The sequence below is a fragment of the Psammomys obesus genome, unplaced genomic scaffold (assembly GCF_907164565.1).
Source record: "Psammomys obesus unplaced genomic scaffold, mPsaObe1.curated_primary_1811, whole genome shotgun sequence".
Lineage (NCBI taxonomy): Eukaryota > Metazoa > Chordata > Mammalia > Rodentia > Muridae > Psammomys > Psammomys obesus.
Genome location: NW_026585797.1, coordinates 21,189,566 through 21,211,810, shown reverse-complemented (window position 1 = coordinate 21,211,810; position 22,245 = coordinate 21,189,566). Strand labels below are relative to the sequence as shown.

The 22,245-nt window shown below is 42.5% G+C and overlaps 1 protein-coding gene across 6 annotated transcripts in view; it reads left to right on the top strand.

Moving 5' to 3' along the window:
- Positions 1-22,245, top strand: part of L3mbtl3 (L3MBTL histone methyl-lysine binding protein 3) — a 97,461-nt gene that overhangs the window by 24,401 nt on the left and 50,815 nt on the right. For 4 of the 6 annotated variants that reach the window (XM_055599351.1, XM_055599349.1, XM_055599352.1 and 1 more), the window contains 10 exons: positions 3,905-4,016; positions 4,371-4,445; positions 6,001-6,160; positions 7,386-7,518; positions 9,924-10,008; positions 11,511-11,602; positions 13,909-14,013; positions 18,346-18,481; positions 18,889-18,980; positions 21,429-21,580. In XM_055599351.1, coding sequence (XP_055455326.1) covers positions 3,905-4,016; positions 4,371-4,445; positions 6,001-6,160; positions 7,386-7,518; positions 9,924-10,008; positions 11,511-11,602; positions 13,909-14,013; positions 18,346-18,481; positions 18,889-18,980; positions 21,429-21,580 — 1,142 coding nt within the window. The remainder of the gene's footprint in view (positions 1-3,904; positions 4,017-4,370; positions 4,446-6,000; positions 6,161-7,385; positions 7,519-9,923; positions 10,009-11,510; positions 11,603-13,908; positions 14,014-18,345; positions 18,482-18,888; positions 18,981-21,428; positions 21,581-22,245) is intronic. The other 2 variants (XM_055599354.1, XM_055599355.1) reach the window with 2 other exon arrangements.

Below are 22,245 nucleotides of genomic sequence, written 5' to 3'. Positions count from 1 at the left end.
TGTTGTGTAACAGTTTCCTATGAGATTTAAACAAGCCATCCTTAAGCATTAAGGTACACAACTTAAAATAGCTTCAGGAAGTCCCTGAAACTGAACAAATTTTACCCCTCCCCCACCCCCCAGCCCACCTCACCCCCCAGCCCAGCCACTGCCAGAGCAAGGACTAAGAGTCCCTCTCATAATAGCAGTGTTAGGCTACAAAGAAGACACCCATACTAGCTGAACTATGAAGAACCAGTTCTGCAGAGCTACCTGGAAGAATGAAAAACCAGCAGAGCTGCCTGGAAGAGGATTAGATCAACTGAGGCACCTAGAAAGGATGCTCTTCAGCCTGTTGGGTTTCCTGCAGGCTGTGCAGTGTGCTCCAGGTTCCCAGCTTTGGGAGCTGTCAACTATGATGGGGTGGGCTTTGCTGATTCAGCTGTCTTTGAGTTATTTTTGCTCCTGTACAGAACCCCAATTAAAAAAAAAAAAAAAAAAAAAAAAAAAACCAACAAAAAACGTGTTCACCATCTTGAGCTTTGGTAGTGCCCCTACTTTGGTCTGTCGTGGGTTCCCTGTCAGGAGTGAGTGGACATGTGGGTTGTGACGCCCCAGGATCAGTTTTGTCACCCAACACCATCTCACGGGCTATGTTATGTAGCATTTCCTGCATCAAAATCTTGGTTGTTTGAAAGGTTGACAAATTAATTTTTTTACTAAACTAAAATATTAGCACTTTGAATAATTCATAAAGTTTGCTCCCCTAAATCATGCTGGGAACTTTACATTGCCCAGGCTGCTGCTTTTTAATGGTTCTATGTGTTTAGAGGTGTGTGAACTCCCTAACAGTTGGTACGTAAGTCTTCCAACTGGAGTGCATCCAGCTGATACAGTCTGGCCTACACAGAGGTCACCTTCCCTTTGTGAAAACAAGTTTTCCATTATGTAGAGTTTGCCATCCTGAAAACTTCCCTTTTAGCAGCCTCATGGTCGCCGGCTAACTGCACGGCCATCTTTCTGGTTAAGTTTCTTGAGCAGCTGCCATTGACCTTCCTAGCCAAGTTTGAGTTCCTGGAGTGTTCTATGTTTAAGGCCCCGAAGGTTTTTGGTTTTCTGGCCCCTACTTTTCTCTGGTCTCATCTCCTTGTACCTCAGTGCCCCTTGGTTTCTCCCCATCTCCTCTCTTGGGTACATTTTCCTATTCTTGTCACTGTCGTGTTCTGCCCTTTCCATACTGGACTAATTAACTATAGTTATTTGAAATAAAGCACAAACATCTTTTTGGGTGCTGAAGTGAAAGAAATGGGAAATTAACCCTCAGAGGGAGTACTTTCCCTGCACTGTGCTTCATCCTTTCGTTTAGCCCCTTCTGTCTATTTTTGTAAGTTAGTTAGTTAGTTAGTTAGTTAGTTAGTTAGTTAGTTAGTTAGTTAGTTAGTTAGTTAGTTAGTAGGTAGTACAATTCTGGGACAGAGGAGACTGATAGCATGGAAACTGGTTGTCTTAACACGGGCACACTGCTATTTAAAGACACAGTATGTCAACATTCACAGACATAGGGAAACGGCACACATTTGGAGAGGTGGAAACTTCCTTCAGCTGGAGAGACCAGGAAGCTTTTAAAAACCAGGTATCATTTGAGCTGGCAATGCTCATAGTGAAGACTTCTGGGAAGGTGCTGGGGAAAGCAGCAAGAGCAGGGGTTTCAGAAGCAGAATCCCGTCAGCAGACAAACTGTTCAGGAGCTAGCAAGTGCCCACTGCTGATCTCGAAAGACCTTGTTCAATTTCACAGCATTTCTGCCAAAACAAGCTTCAGGAGTTTTACCTAATTTGTTCTTTGAAAATGCAAATAAGCTTTAGCAGAGTAACTCTCTGGCTTAGCCTTAGGAGAGTGGGGCTGTCTGGGACAAAGCGGAAAGCTTACCTGGCAGGGCTTCCCAAGGCTGGAGTACTTTCTCTACCTGAATTTTGAATGGCATCTGAGATACTTCTCCGGGGAAAATTAGTCCTCTGAGTCAGAAGGAGCTAGTCTTTCAGAGTCCCCCAGTAACATGCAGGTGCTCCCCTGAGAGCAATAGGATCTCATCCAATATGAATAATTGTTCTTCATCAGAGAGCAGGACCTGCAACAGCAAGGCGGAAGTCAGCTGTAAAATGCAGCACCCCCTTCTTGATGCATGGCTTTACCTTGTCTCGATTGATGTTTAAAATAGTTTAGTGAACAAACATCTTTGGCCTTACAACACATTGGTAATTGGGATTTAGGTTACAACATCAAAAGAAATAACATGGTAATTGTAACCTCACTAGTGTCTTTTAGCGATCTATTATTAAAAAGTCCCCAACAGAGGGGAAAGTGCTTTGCACCCTTCCAAATGTCAGGCCTGTGCTTTGCACCCAGAGATCCCCTCTTGTGTCCTCTGTGGAGTGTTTAGAATGCAGGCTGGTTTGCAGGGTAGCAGTATCCTTTCTGTCTCCTCTAAGTCTGGTGCTGTCTCACCTCTTACGTTTGTCAATAAGAATACATTAGCGTGGATAGCAAGGGATAAAAGTGGAATTACTCATCTTCAGTGAATCATTTGTGCCTATTTAAAAAAAAATCTGAACTCACTTGATTTTTGTATCACATTCTTTAATATCATTAAATAATGATCATGGTAGCTTGTTTTATCTGTTCTTGCCCAGTAGATGGTACTGTCAGCCTTATTTTGAGGATTTGCTGCTTAAGGTTCCTTTTTTTTCCTTTTTGAACTTTCGGGTTTCTTTCTTTTTTAAGGTTTCCTTTTTCAAAAACAAATTGTTAGTTTTTGTCCATGAAATTAACTTTTACCATTTTCTAAACTGACACGAACATGCTGCACAGCTTTACCTGTGAATGTCTATCCAGAATACGTAATAGGGAGAAAACATTCTCACATTCCTGAACTATTTCAATTCATTCAGTCTAGAAAGAATTTGATACTTTTATATAATGAGTGTGGAAAATATATATAATAGGGTAAAAGATCTGAAACATTTTATTGTCTTTTCAAATTTGAGCTTTCTACCCATGTTTCATCCTGTAAGCACCTATGAATTCTGACTGCTACTCTGCTTTACGGAAATGGGAAGGAGTGAAGAAAGCATTTAACTCCATGAACTCTTGACTCAGGTGAACAGGGTCTCTGCCATGGCACAGTAGCAGAGAGTAAATCTTCAACACAAGTGTAAGCTGGCAGAACCCTGCTTTATCAGCAGCTACCAAAGTGAGGTGAGAGGAAGCTTGTAGGATCAGGAATGAGAAGGCCAGGACATTAGAGGGCTCTTCCCCTTTTGGTGAAGAAATGGCATGTTGTAGACTTGTTCAGTCCTTGCGGTTATTTCTCCATTATCTCCCCTCCGTTTGGGAAAACTGGAGCTAAAGTTCTTGGAAAATTTTTGAGAGTGATGAAAGAAAATGGAAGTGTGAAGTCTGGCGGGGGGTAGGGAATAGTTCATGGTTTGTGCATTTTCATCTTGGACCATAAGGAGAAAGGTGACAGGCCATTATGTCCTTCTCTTTGAACAAGGTCAGTTTTAGTGAGATAAAGTCGATTTCTTGGGGAAGAAAGAGAATCCCGCTTCAGCAGCTTTGCTAAATAAATAATAGTATTAAATAAACAGAAATCTCAGTGAAAATGTGTCTGAGGTGCCAGCTAGACCCACAAGGCCGCTTCCATATGCACACCTGTAGTGACACCTAGTACTCCCTTCTAGCCTTCCTCAACCCAAAATTCAAGAAATGAAAGGGCTCGTTGTTAAAAAGCCTTATCAAAGGCATGACTGTTCAACTCTCGGAACATGGTTAGTTTGCTTAAAGTCTGTGTGTCAGCCACGAAATAAACAATGCCCTGAGGACTTTTGTGAATTTCACTCCCCCCCCCCCCCCGTGTTGTTGCCAGTTTCGGGTGAATGAGTTTGGAGCTTTGGAAGTCATCACAGATGAAAGCGAGATGGAGAGTGTTAAGAAAGCCACCGCCACTACCACTTGGATGGTTCCTACTGCCCAAGAGGGTAAGGCCCGCCCATCTGCTGCTCATTCCCTCTTATTGACTGCTTTGAAATCAGAGTTTTATAGGAGGCCAGACTTTGAAAGCCCTGGAGTACTTCTGGGTCTCACGTCCCTACGTAAGCTTTTGTAACGAAACATAGGACCCAGCTTTTGTACTTGAAAATAATTATAAACTGTCTTATTTCTAATGCCAGGTCTGTACTAGCACAAGGTTAGTTGCAATTATCAAGGAAGCCCAAGTTGCTAATGGCCTTCCTAGGTGATTTAGCCAAAGAGCCTGGCACTGTTTTGTTCTCATCTACTCCAATGGTTGTAACTAACACATATATGTTGATGACTCCAAAATCTGTCTTCAGCCCCGACCTCTCCCCCGAGCTCCAGGCCCGTATTCCCACCTGCCTACTGGACATCTCCACCTGGGTGTCCCACAGGTACCTCAAACTGCACATGTCTCAAATGCAATTCATTTTCTTTTTCTTTCTCCCTTCCCACGAACCTGCTCTTTCCTCCGTAACCCATATTTCGGTTGACTGTAGCACCGCCTACCTGGTGCCTAATCAAGAAATCTAGGAGTCATCCTGAATCTATTCCTCCCATTCCCTCTTACCTAACACTCTCAGTTTTTATTCCCTTAATAAGTCTCAGATCTGGCCTTTCCTATTATCACCGCAACTGCCTTAATTTAGGCCTCCTAACTCTCACCGAAACTATTACAGATGTCTCTTAAATAATCACTGCTTCTAACTCACCCCTTTCCGATTTATCCTGCACTCTGAAGTCAGTGGGACTTATGTAGACTGCTCACCTGCCAATTTGTTAGTTTCTCTTTGCCTTTGCAGACCTAGCAAAGCCATCAAAAATCTGGTGGCGTCCACTCACCCGCTTGCTTTGTCCCCCAGCTCTGTCCCCTTCGCTGTGTGCTCTGCTCCAGCCCTGCCAGCAGCATGGACCTACATGTCATTTTCCTAGATCATCCTGTGGTTTCAGCTTTCCTGCCTTTACTCATGCTGTTTTGGTTTTGCTTTGTCCTTGTTTGTTTGTTTTTTTTTTTTTTTGTTTTGTTTTCCAGTTTAAATGCTATCTTTGTCTATTTTTCTTTGGCCTTTAAAACCCTGTTGAGGTTCTGTGTCAGAAACTCTTTCCCACCTTTACCCCTGACTGAATGAATCAATCCTTCCCCTACAATCCTAGAACTTGCTTGCACATCCATGGCTGCATGCATCCCATGTGATTCTAAGCCCTGGCTTTCTTTCATGGCTTCTCTTCTAGACTGTGAGCTGTCTTGGGCGAGGTCTATACTGACATTATCAGTGTCCAGCATAAATTGGTGCCTAATAAGTGTTTGCTGAATGATTCAGGCAGAAAGAAATGTGAGTTTCTAAATGATTTGGATTATTATGATCCTGGAGATCAATTACATTAAATTTACATCTGTTAATTTAGTCAACTAAATAAAAATCACTCATCAGAATGTTATAAACATGAAACAACATACATGATCTTTTTAGCTTTATCTAAAGTTCATCTATAGATCTTCTAGATCAGGAGTATTGGCTGTAATTCAGTAACTGATTCCAGTTTTCATCCTATTTTGAACTCTGTAGAGAAAGCCAAGGTCTCATGTGGTGTTTTTGTTTCTTTGTTTGGTTATCCTTTTGGGAGATTTGCTGCTGTTGAGATAGGGTCTCACTATGTAGGCCAAGCAGGCCTCAAACTCATGAAAATCCACCTGCCTCTGCCTCCCGCAGGGTGGGATTAAAAGTCAAAGCTTTTCACACCTGGCCCCTTTTCAAGATTTTTTAAAAACAGGAGTGATTCAACTGATTTCCTGCCAGGCTTAGCCCCACCCCCAGCTGTGTAGTTCAATCACTGATTCATTCAGCAAACATTATTCTTTATTGTCGCTAACAAAATTAGCAGAAGTGGTTCTTTGGAGTGCCCACGGTCGTGGTTTTGATTTCTTCCTTTTTTTTCTTCATATTCTAGTCTTTTCAGAGAAGACTGGGGTGCCATTCAGGTTGAAGGAGCAATCAAAAGTTGATGGGCTTCAGTTTTGTGAGAACTGTTGTCAGTATGGCAATGGAGATGAGTGTCTTTCTGGAGGAAACTATTGCAGCCAGAATTGTGCTCGGCGAACCAAGGACAAGTAGGTTCCTTTTCTTCCATCTACGAAGTGGGTCAGAGACTTGAGTTCGTAGCATCTGAGGAGACGAGGGATTAAATGTGCCATAAGACACATCGTACCTGTTCCTTAGGCTCTCCCTCAGGCTACAGATGGCCCTAGACCCCTCAGTTAGCTCCAGTGCCTGGTCCAATACAGTAGTGATGTTCTGCCTCTGTAGCTGGCTGCTGTTACCCATGAATCTGATTGTTTCCAGTGAAGAGCAATCAGGTATTTCTGACCTATGCGCACACATACTGATATTTATGACAAAACATTTGTTTATATTTTCGGAGTCCTTAGGTAACTGTTAAAACAGCACACTGGGAAGGAAACTCTCCCTGATAAGATGGGCAGTCAACTCTTAGGAATGTCCATAGTAGATAGTGTAATAAGCCCTCAGGGGATGAATTCAGTAAACAGACACACAGTAAATGATGTGCAGCCTGCCCATCTGGGGACTATCTAACACAGTGCCTCTTAGGAGCAAAGAAAAAAACTTTGTTTCTTGCATATAATATAGGACAAAATAAATGACTTGACCTTTTTAAAAAATTTCATTTAATTTTTAAAAACTTTTATATGTATGAATGTCTTGCCTACATGTATATCTCTGCACCATAAGCATTTCCCCTGGAACTGTGGTTATAGACAGTTGTGAGCCACTGTGTGGATGCTGGGAATTAAACCTGGGTCCTCTGCAAGAGCTGCCAGAGCTCTTAGCCCTGAGCCATCCCTCCAGCCCCTTGACTCGTGTTTTAGTGGAGACTCCCACATATCATAATCAATTTAGAAGTTGCTGATTGTTTTGTATTGGCAAACTGATTCTTTACAGATTTATAATTGGTCTTTTCTATTAGATCTTCCAGTCTTAAAGTTGCTAGGATCTTGGCTTCAAATTGCCCTGGACATGTATATCTCTATAAATAACTGATCCTTTTATTATTATGGCAGAAAGTAATCCATGTCATATATATTGCCAGTTCCCTTTTGAAATTAGTATATAAAATAATTTCCAGTTTCTACCCAGACAGATCTATGAAACATGATTTTAAATGTTCCCTATATGCTAATACCCGTGGACTTCTTTTCATAATTAAATGTTTCCTTTAGGGAGTAATTTTTAAGTAATTTTCACATCAATAATCAACATGGAAATATTTGATAGTTACTGTTTCCTGTCACTGTTTTGGGGTTATGAACACAACAGAGATCAGAAGGAAGAGAGAGATGGAGGCGAAGACAACGAGGAAGAGGATCCCAAGTGTAGTCGGAAGAAAAAACCAAAATTATCCCTGAAAGCCGACTCCAAGGAGGACGGGGAAGAGAGAGATGATGAGATGGTTAGTAGTCCTGATGTGTCTGTTCAGAGGCGCAAGCCATCGCCCTGGGCTGCTGCCAGGCACCAGGTCTGTTCTGAGGTCAGTTGGTTGAGTTGGCAGATGCTAGTTCAGGGACCTTTTCTATCACGAGATTCCATCCTACTTTAGGCCTCACCATCAGCATCTCACAATGAGAATAATAGGTAACAGGATCCATCCTCCGGGTTCTGAGGCTGGACTCCTGGAATTTATTGCTGGGATGAGAGATGACAGTCAAGCCCTATGTTTTGTGAATGAATTTTAAGTTCTCTTACCAGCCAAATGCCAGTTCCATTTTGGTAAATTGCAGATAGTTCTCATAAACTATATGAGTGGATAGAAAATGACATGTAAATATTTAGTGTGTCTAGGGGAAAAAATACCACTCAAAATATGCTAACTGAAACATAGCACTTTCACCCTGAAGCAGGTATTGGTGGTTTTACAGGAACAGAGAACTTTGAGGTTCTGAAGCGTCTCAGCTAAGATCCGTATTGAGCAGTTGTTATCTGCCAGGCACAACTCAAGGGACTGGGGATATGGGGATGAGTCAGACTTGTAGCTGGAATCAGGTCCTTCTTCCTGAAGATGCTGTGTTGTGGCTAAGGGCGTATGATAAGCTAGCAGAAAGAACTGGAGAGATATCAGTTAGTCCTTAGTGCTATTTTTGGCATTTAAAATAGTAAGAGCATCAGGGTTGGCTGATTAGCTTAAGTTGGGTATTCAGGGAGGGCTCCAAAAAAGACAGGAACACCAAGAAAAGGAAGGAGCAGCCAGCTGTGGGCACTTAGCTCTCTCCAGCACACGATGTCCAAAGGAACATGCCTGAAGTGGGAACAGTTGCAGCATAGGGACCCTCTTGTCTCCACATTCTCAACACTAGGATTAGATGCAGATGCTAACAAGCCTAGACTTTCTCCCCCACACCCCCCAAGACAGGGTTTGTCTGTGTAACCTTGGCAATCCTGGTCTTGATTTGTAGACAAGGCTGGCCTCCAACTCACAGAATTCCAAGTCACTTGCCCCTGCCTCCCTGCATGCTGTGATTAAAGGTATATGCCACCACACTTGGCTGAGTGCAGCTCTTTATAGGTTTTGGGGAACTAAACTCAGGTCCTTGTAATCATAGGGTAAGTATATGCCACCACACTTGGCTGAGTGCAGCTCTTTATAGGTTTTGGGGAACTAAACTCAGGTCCTTATAATCATAGGGTAAGTGCTTTACTGACCATCTCCCCATTCCTCAGGGTCATTTATTTGTAAAAGAACTAATCTCACTCTCATCTCCAGCTTCCTTTCCCTGATTCCGTGTGTCTGTGTTTGGCCACCTAATGATTTTTAGATGTGTAAACACCAAGCCCAACAAACTCTGCACACCCAGAGGCCTGCTAAGTCTTTACTCCACCCTTGCCTTCACATTCCAGGAATTTGTTCAATCCAGAAATCTACTATTCACAGAATCCCTGATTTGCCCCATTTCTTATATATCCTTACAACCCTACCTAACTCTAACAAAAATCATTCACCTTCTGTCTTACATGGCCCTCTGACCTAGCACATTGCAAGAATATCTAACTCATTTCTCTGACTCCACTCTTGCGCATACAGGTCAAAGCAAACCGGCCCTGCAAAGACCAGCTGAAGCTGAAGTTGCTTGAACTTCCCAGCATTTTTCCACTATACTCAGGAAGCCATAAAATTGACCTGACCCAAATCACACTAACCTCGGCTTCCTCGTTCCACTCTGCCCTGATGCTTCTATGCACCTCAATGACTTTTGTATGTCTTCAAGCTCACTGGCTTGAAGCCAGCCACTAGGAGACCCTGTCTCACAGAATAACACCCAAAGCTGTCCTCTGAGCTCGATACCACTTCATATCATTCATACCCATCCTCACACACAGAAATAACCTTTAAAACATATGGGCTAGAGAGGTGTAGAAGCTGAATGGGTGTAGACATTAGCAGAAAGCCTTCAAAAAGGACCAATGATATATGAGGAGCAGCAGGCCATAAGTCATGGAGCTAAGATCAGGATGTGTCCCTTTTTTATGATTTTTTAAAATTTATTACAGTTTATTCACTTTGTATCCCAGCTATAGCCCCGCCCTCATCCCCTCCCAATCCCACCTTCTCTCCTGATCAGGGTGTGTTTTAATGAAGAGGGAATAGGACCTGTGCTCTCCCAGAGTGCACTTGGAAATGCTCTTTTCCCATGCCTCATTTCAAAACCAACATGGTCTCAAGTGGGCCATATTGTTGTTTTAAAAGTTAGGAATTAAAATTGAAACAAAGATCGACAGCCAAAAGCTTTTGGACAGAGTTAAGTTTTCCTTGGGACCAATTTTCTGAACTTCTAAAGTGCGAACTTTCCTTTCTTGCCATAGGAGAACAAACAAGATGGAAGGATCCTGAGGGGTTCCCAGAGAGCCAGAAGGAAAAGACGTGGGGACTCAACTGTCTTAAAGCAGGGTGAGCTGATGACAGTGTAAAGTTGTGCTAACTCGGTGGCACTGAGAATACTTCCTTGGAGCAGCTTCCTTATCGTTTTTCTCCATAGTATCACTGAATATGCCTTTGACTTTCTCTTTGAAGTGGTTTTCTCCATAAAAATGAAGGCTTGGGGAAACAGTTTAGAAAGGAAAGTTAGCTAATTTTTAAGTTGTTGCCACATACGTATGGAATACCTTCCTTTATGTACTGGTCTATCCATCAAGATGGTAGTTCCTGCTTCTTCCCCTTTGCCAAAGCCTCTGAATTTGCTCATTTTCCAAGATGTTAGATGCTTTATCATGTTCTCTCAAAGCACAACCTCCCCATGTGGTCTCCTTTTGCTCCCTCTCCTCGAAGCCACATCTTATTCTTTTGGGTAACGCAGTCCTCAGGGCTTCCTCCTTGCTGTTTGCTTGGAGAAAATTTTCTCCTTTGGGGGTTGGGTTAGACCTTGGGCATTCCACATAAGCTCCTCTTAGCTTTAACCTACATAGCCCAAGGCATCTGCCCTGCCAGGCCTTTGATGAGATCTATACTGCAGGGACCAAGCTGAACAGTTACACTCCTCCCTGTCAATGCTGTGAATCCAGTGGCCCAGGCATCCCTTCTCTGTGCTTCTAGGTACTCCTTGTTGGTTCTTCCATTAATTTTCCAGAAGGGGTTGGAAGTATTTCCAGCTGTCTCTAGCTCACAGCAGAACCCCCATGTCCTTCAAGATGATTTGTTTGTTTGTTTGTGTGATGAAGGAAAGTTAATTAAATCCATTAGTAACTCTGCATGAAATGTCCTCTTTCCTCAGCCTTGCTCTCCTTTCCTCCTAATACTTGCGCAGGATAAGATTCCAAATCCCTGGCTCTTGTAGACCTTGCTTCTTCATTCATTTTTTTTTCCCCCTTAAATGTTCAGATTTCTTTCCCTTGTGAACTCCCAAAGTGCTTTGCACATCCCAGTGGACTCACAAATGCTTCCAGTGCTGCTGCTGGTCAGCCTGTTGCATCCCTTTCCTTGTTCCAGTGCTTGCTCACGTTTAATTCAAAGCCTTCTGATTTTTATCACATACACATTTTTCTGTACTTGGTGAACATGACTTTTGCCACATCAATTTTCTTTGTCGTTTCCAAGACTAGCAGACATTCGCTAAGCATCCAGTGCACCAGCCTGTTCAGTCTTCAACTTCTAGGTGCCCTAGAAACAAACTATGTTTAAATACACTGTTTTTGTAAGATTTTTTTTCTTCTGGTAGCTTCTCTGCACTTTTCATGTATTTCAAGTTCTTCCACTCTCTTCTGCCTCATCGATTGGATATTTGCACCACAGTTCACTTCCCAGCTCTTGTTTCTCTGGTAGAGGGACCAGAAAAATGAGAGAAGTGATAGCCGTGGAAAGGGAAGAGCCAGGGAGCGTAGTGGTTGCGGAAGAGAGATGTCGTACACTGATTTCTTAGCTTTGGACAGTCCATCACTTGGTTTCCTGTCTTTTAGGTTTGCCTCCTAAAGGCAAGAAAACATGGTGCTGGGCATCTTACCTGGAGGAGGAGAAAGCTGTGGCTGTGCCTGCAAAGCTGTTCAAAGAGGTATGAGTCCTAAAAACACCATGTGTAAACGCAGAAGATCAGGACCGCTCATCTGAAGTCATACTGTCATACCACGATCTACTTAGGGAGTGTGACTTGCAACGATTGCTTGGATATGTTTTTTTCATGACCGTGCTGTGTGGAGGACCCCTCACAAGGCAGCTGTGACTAGCGTTATCATTAGTGTGTGCAGCACTGTGTACACCATGCGTGCTTGCAGAACCCCCTCAGCATTTGCTGGGCTCCCACTCATCTTGCATGGTAGGAAGACTGTAACTGGAAAACGAGTTGTGAGGGTTTGAAAATGAGTTACTGAGATACACGTCCTGGTAAGACACATTTAAGATGGTTTACTGGGCAGTATTACTAGTGAGGATATTCTAAGTAATTTAGAAATCACTTTAAAGTGTACATAGTAGTGATAGCTCTGGATAGGATCTCTTGCAGCTAGTCTAAAACAGGGCCCGGCATACTTATTCTGAGAAGGGTGACATCTTTTAGCCTTTGCAGGGCATCCAGAGTCTGTTGCCATAATTGAGCTTGTTCCGTGATGTGCATGAAGGCAGCCAAAGATAACATGTAAATTACCAGGAATGGCTGTGCCCCAGCAGAATCTTATTTACAGTGCTCTGGTGGCTAAGATCCGATACATGACTGTAGTCTGCTGACTCATCATTTAAGCCACTTAATGGATTCTAAACCTCCATGAGTGTCTATCTGTGAATGAACAAGAAGGAAGTATACCGATTATATGAGTGATATCAGCATTGAGAATTTTAATTCAAATGTAATTTTATAATTACAACTTGTTCTGGATAATTATTTTCTTTTGTACATTTGGTTCTTTACAGAATAGATTTTCACTCTCCTCCACTCCCTACCCCAGAAACAGGGCTTCTCTTTGCTGTCCTGGAACTTGCTCTATAGACCAGGCTGGCTACAAACTCACAGAAATTCACCTGCCTTAGTCTCTCAAGGGCTGGGATTAAAAGAGTATTCAGCTGCCACCAAGCAAAGATTACCTAATTTTTCTTTCTTTCTTTTTTTTTTTTTGTTGTTGTTGTTTCATTTGGTTTTGTTTATTTGAAACAGGGTTTCTCCCTGTAGCCCTGTCTGTCCTGGAACTCACTCTGTAGACCAGGCTGGTTTTGAACTCAGAGATCAGCCTGCCTCTGACTTAAGTTTTAAAGAATGATTTTTTTTCTTTTTTTTTTTTTTAAATAATGTGCACATGAGTGACTCTCTGTAGAAGCCAGAAGAGAATGTAAGATCCTCTGGAACTGGCGGCATGGAACATTATGAGCCGCATAATGAGGGTATTGGGAACTAAACTTGGATCCTCTGTGAGAGAAGCAAGTGCTCTTAATTACTGTGCTACCTCTCCATCCCTTGCTTTTCATATTCTTAAAAATTACTTTAATAATAATACATTCATATGATTCAGATTGTCAGTACTAAAAGGCAGTAAGTCTGGCTCTTGTTGCTTTCTTTCCCTAAACACCAGACATATCTCTGCTGAAGGGGCTAGCGTTTTCTTCCTACAGTGTCCTACCTGTTTCTGTCCTATCTAAAACACAGTGGGCAATGGCTGGCCCATACTTTGCTAGACTTGCTTTTTAATTTTATAGTTTGGATATTATTTCATCTCAGGTCATTGATTCCTCCATTTTTTTTTTTTTAATGCTAAGCCGTAGTATTTTAAACTTATATTTATTCCATAAAAAATTAACTTGCTCCCTATTGGCTCACACACAGACATGTTTTTATATTTTTTTGCTAAATGCTTTAAGAAATGGTGTTGCACACCTGGCATTTTGCTTATGCATGAGTATCTCCATTAGGTAATTCCCTAGAGTTAGAATTGCTGAGAGAAGGCTCAACTTTTTGTAGATAGAATGAAATTTCTAGTGATTTTTTTTTCAGACTTTTATTCGTAGTAGTCCATGTCTGTTTTCATGGGGCCTTGCAGCCCAGAGCTATGAAGCTCTTTAATCTTCACCAGTCTAACAGGAAATATATTTTGTGATTCTGATGGGCAAAGCTGACTGTCTCTTCACATGTCTGAAAGGCTGTAAATCATATTCCTTAGCCCTTTTCTTTGGGGATTTTTTTTTAAAGGAATGCTTTATTAATTTACATGAGAGTCATCGTTGAGAGGGTAGGGATGGAACATAGGACCCTACCCAGCTTTGCCCTCAGTGTTATGAGGCATAAGCCAGCCCCAAGGACTCTTTAGGGACAGCAGCTGTCCCTGCTATGAGCTGGTCCTATTGGTGGTGTAATGGTGCTGTCATTTTGCATTGCAGCATCAGTCCTTTCCGTACAGCAAAAACGGGTTCAAAGTCGGCATGAAACTAGAAGGCGTGGACCCCGAGCATCAGGCTGTGTACTGTGTCCTCACTGTGGCCGAGGTGAGCTTTGCCCTGTGTTTGGAAAAGAAAAATGGTGGCCACGGGGCCTTAATGATGCAAAAAAATATCTTTGGCTGAGTGTTTGCTTCATGTGAGGCAGAACGCTTAGCCTTTTTTACATGTATTATCTCTCATGGTGGTGACCCCGGGGTTTGGAGTAATGTCTGTGTGGTCCCACAGACTTTGCCATACTGTATGTTCCTTGACAAAAGGAACTTAGCAACATATATAAATATCTGTATATATGTGGGAGTATTATGTATATACACATACATGTATATTTGGGCGGTGCATATACTTATACATATATATGTATGCACATGTATGTACATATGTGTTTACTTACATTTAGTGTTTTGGGATGTCTCTGAAACTTTCAAGAAAAAGTAAGCCAAGTATTGCACACACAACAATGCATCCATTGTCTAACTGAGAACACTTACAAAATGTCTTTTCCTCATGTGGTAGCCCTCCTTCCTCCGTCCTTCCTTTGAGGTAGAGTTATGGATCTTTTAAAAACCTTCTGCCCCAAAGGAGTAAAGCAGTTTCCGTTATTGTAGTTACTTCCGGGACTGCCTTGTATGAAGCTTGGCTCCTGCAGAACACAGCGAGTGCAATGACTGTGTGTGGTCACAGGAGAGGACAGAAACTGTGTGCCCAGTGTCACTGAGGGGCGTTGGGAGCGGACAGCAGCTGTGGTGGGTGCTGTGTCTGGAGATGAGGCCATGGTGTTTAAGGGAAGGATCTGCAGACAGGATTGGGTCGAGATTCAGTCAATCTGAATTGCTTTTAAGAGCGTTATCTCTGAAAGAATGGTGGTGGGGGAGAGAGGCGATGTTAACCTCTTCTCTGTGGCACTGCCGAGGGAACCCAGGGCTTCACTCATTGCTAGGCAACACCTCTATTACCAAGCTACCTGTCCAGCCCCGACTCCTGTGGTTTGTAGGTTTATTTTACTTAGTGTAGGTTTTTCATTAAAAAAGTTGTTCGCTCCTTGTAAAAACTGCAGTCTAGGCGTACTGATTTCATCTACCTCTTGCCCAAGCCCAGAGAGCACCCTTACCATAAACTGCTTGCTTCTCGATGCCTTCTGCACACCAAGTTGTATATAGTTTTATCCTTTATATGTAAATGTTACATTATGCATAATCTGCCTCGTTTCTGTGACATATATATGTTTGTTTTGTTTTTTTTTTTTTTTTTTGTTTTTTTTACTATCGGGTCTTCTTGATCAGGGCCAAGGAATGCCACAAAAAAATCGCACCATGTGACAGACTTCATGTAACAGACTCACTGGGGAGGGTCTGCAAAATGGCTGCCTCTGAGAGGCACTAGAAAACAGTCAGCTGCAGACCAGACCACGATGGTGTGGGTTTTACAGGGGGTATGAAGCATGTGTATAGGGAAAATATGCTGGGAACAGATGGAGCACGTTGTGTTGCTGCTAGTGATGACGACAGGGCGTGGGCACTGAGTCACTGAATGCAGGGAGGAACTTGGTTCTGGAATGTGGACAGTTCTTAGGTGACTGACACTTGTTCCATGGAGTTGCCTTTGTTCATTTCAACTGCTTGCACGTTGATATCAAGTGAATGGGCATCTATTTCTCTAAGGCAGGAGGGTGGTCACTTTGAAGCCAGACACTACATAGTGGAACCCTATCCCCACCACCCATCGTCATCAACTATGTTCTTGATCAACTATGTCCTTTTGTCTCTTGTTTCTGCTTATGCATATCTGTAAGAGCCAACGCTGGAACTCCTGAGTGGAAAGATGGATGCATGTCTCTGATACATTATCACTGCTTATGTGACCTGCCGATCCAGGAGCTCCAGCTCCTTTTCTTGCCGAGGCCATTTTAGGTTTAACTAGATTTCTTTGAGTTTGTCATTTCTTAAATCTCACCAAGAATGTGTGAGAATTTGTTTACCTAAGACTGAATAAGGGTTTTCTATTCATTTTAATCTGCCCCCTGCCCTGGAGACAGCAAAAGAGCAGATGGGGTCCAGATACCCTGGGGCTTTGGGCATTTACTCCAAGGAGCAGACCTTCCCTGCACTTGAACAGGAAGAAGGGGTAAAGGCTGGGACCTGAGTAAGGCAGGCTTGCCTGTTTGAGGCAGACAGGATAACCTCTTTGACACAGGTGTTGAAGGATTGTCAAAGGAATGGAAATAACTGGATTGGTAGCTGTGGGGGGTGGCGAGGCAGGAAAGATTGGTCTGAATAATGAGAAAGGGAGCTGGATTGTTCCTTAGGAACATACCTTTGTAATGGAGAAAGCCAACATTCTGTCGTAGTTGAATTTCTTTCTTTTTTCAGTCGTAATCTTGCAGCCTCAGTTTCCTGAGTGCTGGGATTACCAGCAGGGTAGCTGATTCTTATGACTCTTTTCTTCTTGCTCAAATTATTACATCCCTCAGATTAGCTCTTGGGAAACCATTGTTCCTACAGGAAATGTAGGCTTAGGTTCCCATGAGCCTCTGACCACAGTACTTTGGCCAGCACACATACTTGCTTTTATTTGATGACTCCTTAGCTATATTATTGTTCTGTTGAAAGAGAACTTTCGTTCATCAGCAAACACTGCAGAGCGAGCAAGGAAGAAGGCCCCATAAGCCACACTATTCCTCTGTTAGGTACAGCATAGCATTCTGGGAACTTATTGGTTCCTGAGTGAAATCACTAACAGAAAGGACAAGGATGTAGAAAACATGGTACAAAATGGACAGTACATAGGGTGCTCATTCGTAGGAGGAAAGTCTCAAAAGGATGGCCCTGCCAGTCCCTGCTGGGAACCTGGATCTTGGGTGACTCACATATGATTGCCATTCTGTACTTACCTTTCTACAAGCACCGGGTATGTTATTTTGGGTGAGAAATAAGTTTTAACAAGCAAGTAAATTCATAGGTATAGAATTTATGAATAATGAAAATGGACTCACTTTTTTTGTCTCAAGCATTCCCTAGGCTAGTTGTGTGGGTACATTAATGTAGGTGCATGCTTGGGAAAAGGTGGCTTAACAATTAGAAGGCTTTCTTTCTAGGGTTAGATCTTTATTGTGGAAGTTGAAAGGCATGGCAGTTCCTGCTGGAGCACATGTCTAACATAGGAAATGAAAGACATGTAAGTCCTCAGAATGGAGAGGAGGCATCAGGTACAGCACAGGGGACGTGATAGAAGGAAAGGACTGAGGGTGACCAGGGTGAGAGAGAGTGCAATCCTGTGACCCAAGCTTGGAGGAGCAGAGTATAGGGGTCCATGGTGGACAAGGAGAAGCCTTGTGGTAAGGAAGAGCTTGAGAGGAGTCTCTAGTCAGGGAGGCCGAGAACATAGGAGGTTGTTTACCAAAGCACAGCATTCTGGAGGACAAGCTCAGAGTACTGTTACCACAAGGGACTAGAGGCTATAACCACAAGGTACTAGAGCCTATAAAGGACCAAAGGGCTTAACCTGTGGGAGTGAAGCAGAGACCACTACCTGCAAGGCAAGGTAGACACGAGGTGCCTGCTCCCTCTGGGCATGAGGAGGTGGAGGTGGGAGCAGCCCTCAGCCTTCCTGAGATACTGTGTTTTGCAGGGACACTGGTGTCACCTGGGAATGTAGATTCTGGGAGGAGTAGGCTTAATTGTACGTTTACATATGCTATATACGGATGCATTTTAATTAAAAAATAATATATGGGACATCATTCCCATTGTTTGTACCTTCTTTCAGTTGCCACTTCCCCGAAGAAATAAATGTCAATATGTTGTCACATCCTTTACCTTTAATTGTGAGTTTGTACATACATGTAAATATGTATTTAAATGTCCATTCATCCTTAGAAGGAGATACACAACATCTATGTAAGTGCACACATAGTTCGCCCACAGACTGACTCACCTCGTATAATTTGGTCTGCCACGTGGATTTTAATAGAATGCTTTAGAGGCCTTTCCATGACAGAAACTCTAGATACTCACTGGTTGGGAGTGTGTATCACAGCTCTGCTCTCAGCCTCCAGCTCCTTGTGGGTCCTCACTTTTGAGTGGCAAGCACCTTACTGACAAGGCCGTTTTCTTAACCTCCCTAAAGGCATGTCATACCTGATACTTAAGCTAATTTATTGTGGCCTATGTGTGTATGTGTATATGCCTGTGTGTGTGCTGTCCGTGTGTATTTGTGTCTGTGTGTGTATGCCTCTGTGTGTGTGTGTCTCTGTGTTTTTGTGTGCATGTAGGTGTGTGTGTGTGTGTGCTGCTGTGTGTGTCTGTGTCTCCATGTATGTATGTGTGGGTGTATGTGGGTGTGTGTTTGTTTGAACTTACTCGACCTGCGTATTTATTTCAGGTTTGTGGATATAGGATAAAGCTTCACTTTGATGGCTATTCGGATTGCTATGACTTCTGGGTAAATGCAGATGCTTTGGACATCCACCCAGTAGGGTGGTGTGAGAAAACGGGCCATAAACTACACCCTCCAAAAGGTACTGCTACTTCTTGTTTCATGCTTTCAATTCAGTAAAATTTTGCTTTCTTAAATCCTAACTTGGAATTTTTTAGAAATTATTCTTTATTATAATTAATTCAAGCTTATTGTTCATGGTATAAAATGTATTTCTTAAAAGTCAAAGAAATAAAATAAAATCTAATTTAAGAGAATGAATCATTTGCATATAAAATAGTACCTGAATAATAATTCTTGAGTATAAACAACTTTTCCATACAGATCTCTTTTATCTGTATGTAAGTGTAATGCATAGGCTAGGACCCTGAAGGCAGGCCAGCTGAATCACCTGTATATTAACACCAACCTCAAGCCTAGTAGGGCTGGGAATTAGCTGGTAGTGCTTTGTGGTTTTCCTAAGTCTGTCCACATGTGCTTTTACCCTAGGGTATAAGGAAGAAGAATTTAACTGGCAGTCCTACCTGAAGACGTGCAAAGCCCAGGCTGCTCCTAAGTCATTATTTGAAAATCAGAACATAGTAAGTGCATCCAAAGTACTTTTCTTTTCAGAACGAGTGGTTGTTTTTAGTGTCTCACAGGATAAATCACAAGCGATAACAAGGAACTATAATAAATTTTATTGCCTTGGTAAGTAGAGTTCTCGTATCTTAATTAAACTTTAAAATTAGCATAAGTTCTTCATGAATAAATATCTATTTTATAGACATATCAGTGAATGGTAGAAGACAACATAATATAAAATCCAGGTGTGGCTTACAGTTAAGATGCATAAAAATTAAATTGGCTGGAATGTTATTCTGTTACCGTCGTTTAGCTAAGAGCACTGGCCAGATGGGAGTCACTGGTATGGGTAAGATGGATGCAGCCCTGTTTGAGTTTGCAGGCAGGAGGTCACCAGGGACTCCACCATGCCTTTATCCAGCTCATATCTTTGTTTACCATAGTTTTTGTTGTAAAAGCAAAGACAGGTGTGTGTATATATTTTCTATTTCTTTGCTGTCTTTCTCCTTTCGTTCCCTGTTCCTCCCATTGCAATTCCAAGGGTGCCTGATGTATTACAGTCTTCCTTTCCCAAGATGTGATCTAATTAGAACAGGGGCAAACGAAATGTCATCCTTGTAGCTGACAAGGACTAAATGGGAAGGGACATATGACCTTTCACTGCAGACAAATGAGCCTCTTGATTCTGAGCCCTGGAATCAAAGTTGTTTTTTTTTTGTTTTGTTTTGTTTTGTTTTTCTTTTTTCTATCCACCTTCACCACTGCAACACCAGGGAGCCCTGGACCCCCAGAAGACAGCAGAATACATGGCTCTGCAGCCTGGCTCTATGTGGAATCATTCTTTGGGTAGCAGGGAGTAAAGAGGATAGAGAGGCGGCAGCGTCACTATCGGGATTCCCTTCAAATGGAACAAGTAATCAGCAGTGGGAAAAAGTTTCCCTCTGGGCAGTGATACCAGGCAGCTGGTTTGGGGGCACAACCCTAATGAAAGAAAGTGCTCTGATTAAATTGGACATAAACCAGGTTGACTTAAAGAATGAAGGGAGAGAGAGGGAGAGAGAGAGAGAGAGAGAGGGTCAGCCCATTTTATTATCTCTTAATTGGGCAGACAGCTTAATAGCTGGAATGTAAATACTGCCCCGTCAGTACACATACTGACAAGACCTTTCCCTGGAGGAAGGAAGGTCGCTGGGTGGAAACTCAGCAGCCTGCTGGCTCTGCCCCCGCACTGCGCCTCTGATGATGACTTGCATCAGGTTGTGATGGACTGCTCTGAACCATCACTGCATTCCAGACGTAATTACCTAATCTTAGGCTGGGCTTTGGCATTTGAGAGGTAATTAATTTTTCTAGTTCTAGATTCTCTGCCTCAGAATAGTCAGATATTTATGGTCATAAATGGTAGATAATTTCAGGGTTCAAGCATATGGTTAGTGCTCTGTATGTTATTTGCATGTGCCTATTTAATTCACTCAGGACTTATACCATCTTCAGATATATGCTTACATTTTTGCAACCATAAGCTATGTAATTTTACTCTTACTTTAATCTTTCACTGGAAAATGAGAGGTAGCATTTGTTTGTTTAAATAAAGCATTAGAATAGTGCCCAAGTTAAAAATAAATAAAAAAATAGTGCCCATATGCGCCAGTTTAAAATGAAGGGCTTTTTTTGGAAGGTAGAAATGACGTACATTGTTTTGTGGCTGACATAATGGCTACTCAAGTATCCTATTCTGAGATGACCCTATCTTCCCACAGAAGAATGAGGGTTGCCTACACATCGCTGCCCCTCAAGTACTGACTTGGTGAACTTCTACTGTTTTCATAGTAAATCCCAGATGACTGGGACTCTATGGATTTCCTTAAAATACTCAACTTTCCTAATGACAGTGTATGAACAGGCAGCGCCTCCGCTGCCGCTGTGACTAAAACTGTAGTACTGAAGCCAGGCGGAGATGAAATAGCAGGAGGCTTTTCATATGTGAAGGTGGCCTACTTTCTGTGGCGTACTCTTGAGGTCTCTGCAGAGGTAGAAGTGAGTTTGTACTGACTCCACATTTTTAACTCAATTAAGTGCATCTTTTGTATGAAATAATTTTCATTGTCCAATCTGTAACCAAGAAAAAGAAGGTCAGTCAGCCAGCCATGTGGTGAATAAAACTTGCCTGCCTAGTATATGGTTCCTTTCTAAGGTGTTAAAACACATGCTGAAATTAATTCTTTTAAACTCTGCAAGGTTGCAGATGTTTTAATTCTGAGGCTTGCTTAATTGAATGTAACTGTATAGCGCTGTTTTTTTACTGCTGCCCGTGGAAAGCAACCCCACTGTGAGGCTGGCATAGCATTTTCAAATTAGGTGACTACAGCTGTGGGTGCCTGTCCTCAAAGCGGGGTACAGAGTACGTAGGTCTCACTGTTGTGCGGTGTGCGCACATCTCTAATTAAATCTGCATGTTTCCATAGACAGTGATCCCATCAGGCTTTCGAGTCGGAATGAAGCTCGAGGCTGCAGACAAAAAGAGCCCTTCCTTCATCTGTGTTGCTACGGTAACAGATATGGTGGACAATCGCTTCCTGGTGCATTTTGACAACTGGGATGAGAGCTATGACTATTGGTAAGAGAGTTTCCACTAATATATGCTTTTGAAAATGTAATGCTTATCCAGGGAAAGTAAGAACCCAGGTCAAAATAAGGGATGGTGTAAAGTTTATAACAAAACAATAAAGCTCTGACGACAAATAGCGACTGACATCGTTCCTGCCTCAGGAGGGTCAGAAATTCAAGGTCATCCTCTGCTACCTAGGGAGTTTTGACAGCAACCAGGATTATATGAGACCCTGTCTCGAAAAAATTAAAATGGTGCAGCTGAAGATGGGGCCATCGTGGTTAAGAGTGCAGGCTGCTCTTCCAAATGACCTGGGTTGGTAGCAGCACTCACGTGGCAAATCATGGCCGTCTTTAACTCTAGTTCTGGGGAATCTAGTGCCCGCTTCCGGCAGTGAGCATTGTACACATGGTGGTGCACAGACATACCTGCAGGCAAAAATGCCCAAATGCAGAAAATTATAATAAGATGAAAGCATAAAAAGCAAAATTAAATCAAAGTTCTGCCGTATGTTTTCCTATTTCAGAGTTGTAAGTTTTTGCTTGCCCCACATTGTATTTCTAGGGCCGTGTATTTCTAATGAAGATCCTTTTGGGCGACTCAGGTTCTGCACTGAATTTGACTTCCTAACATAAAATTAAAATTTGTATCCCTGTATTCCCAACAGACACCCA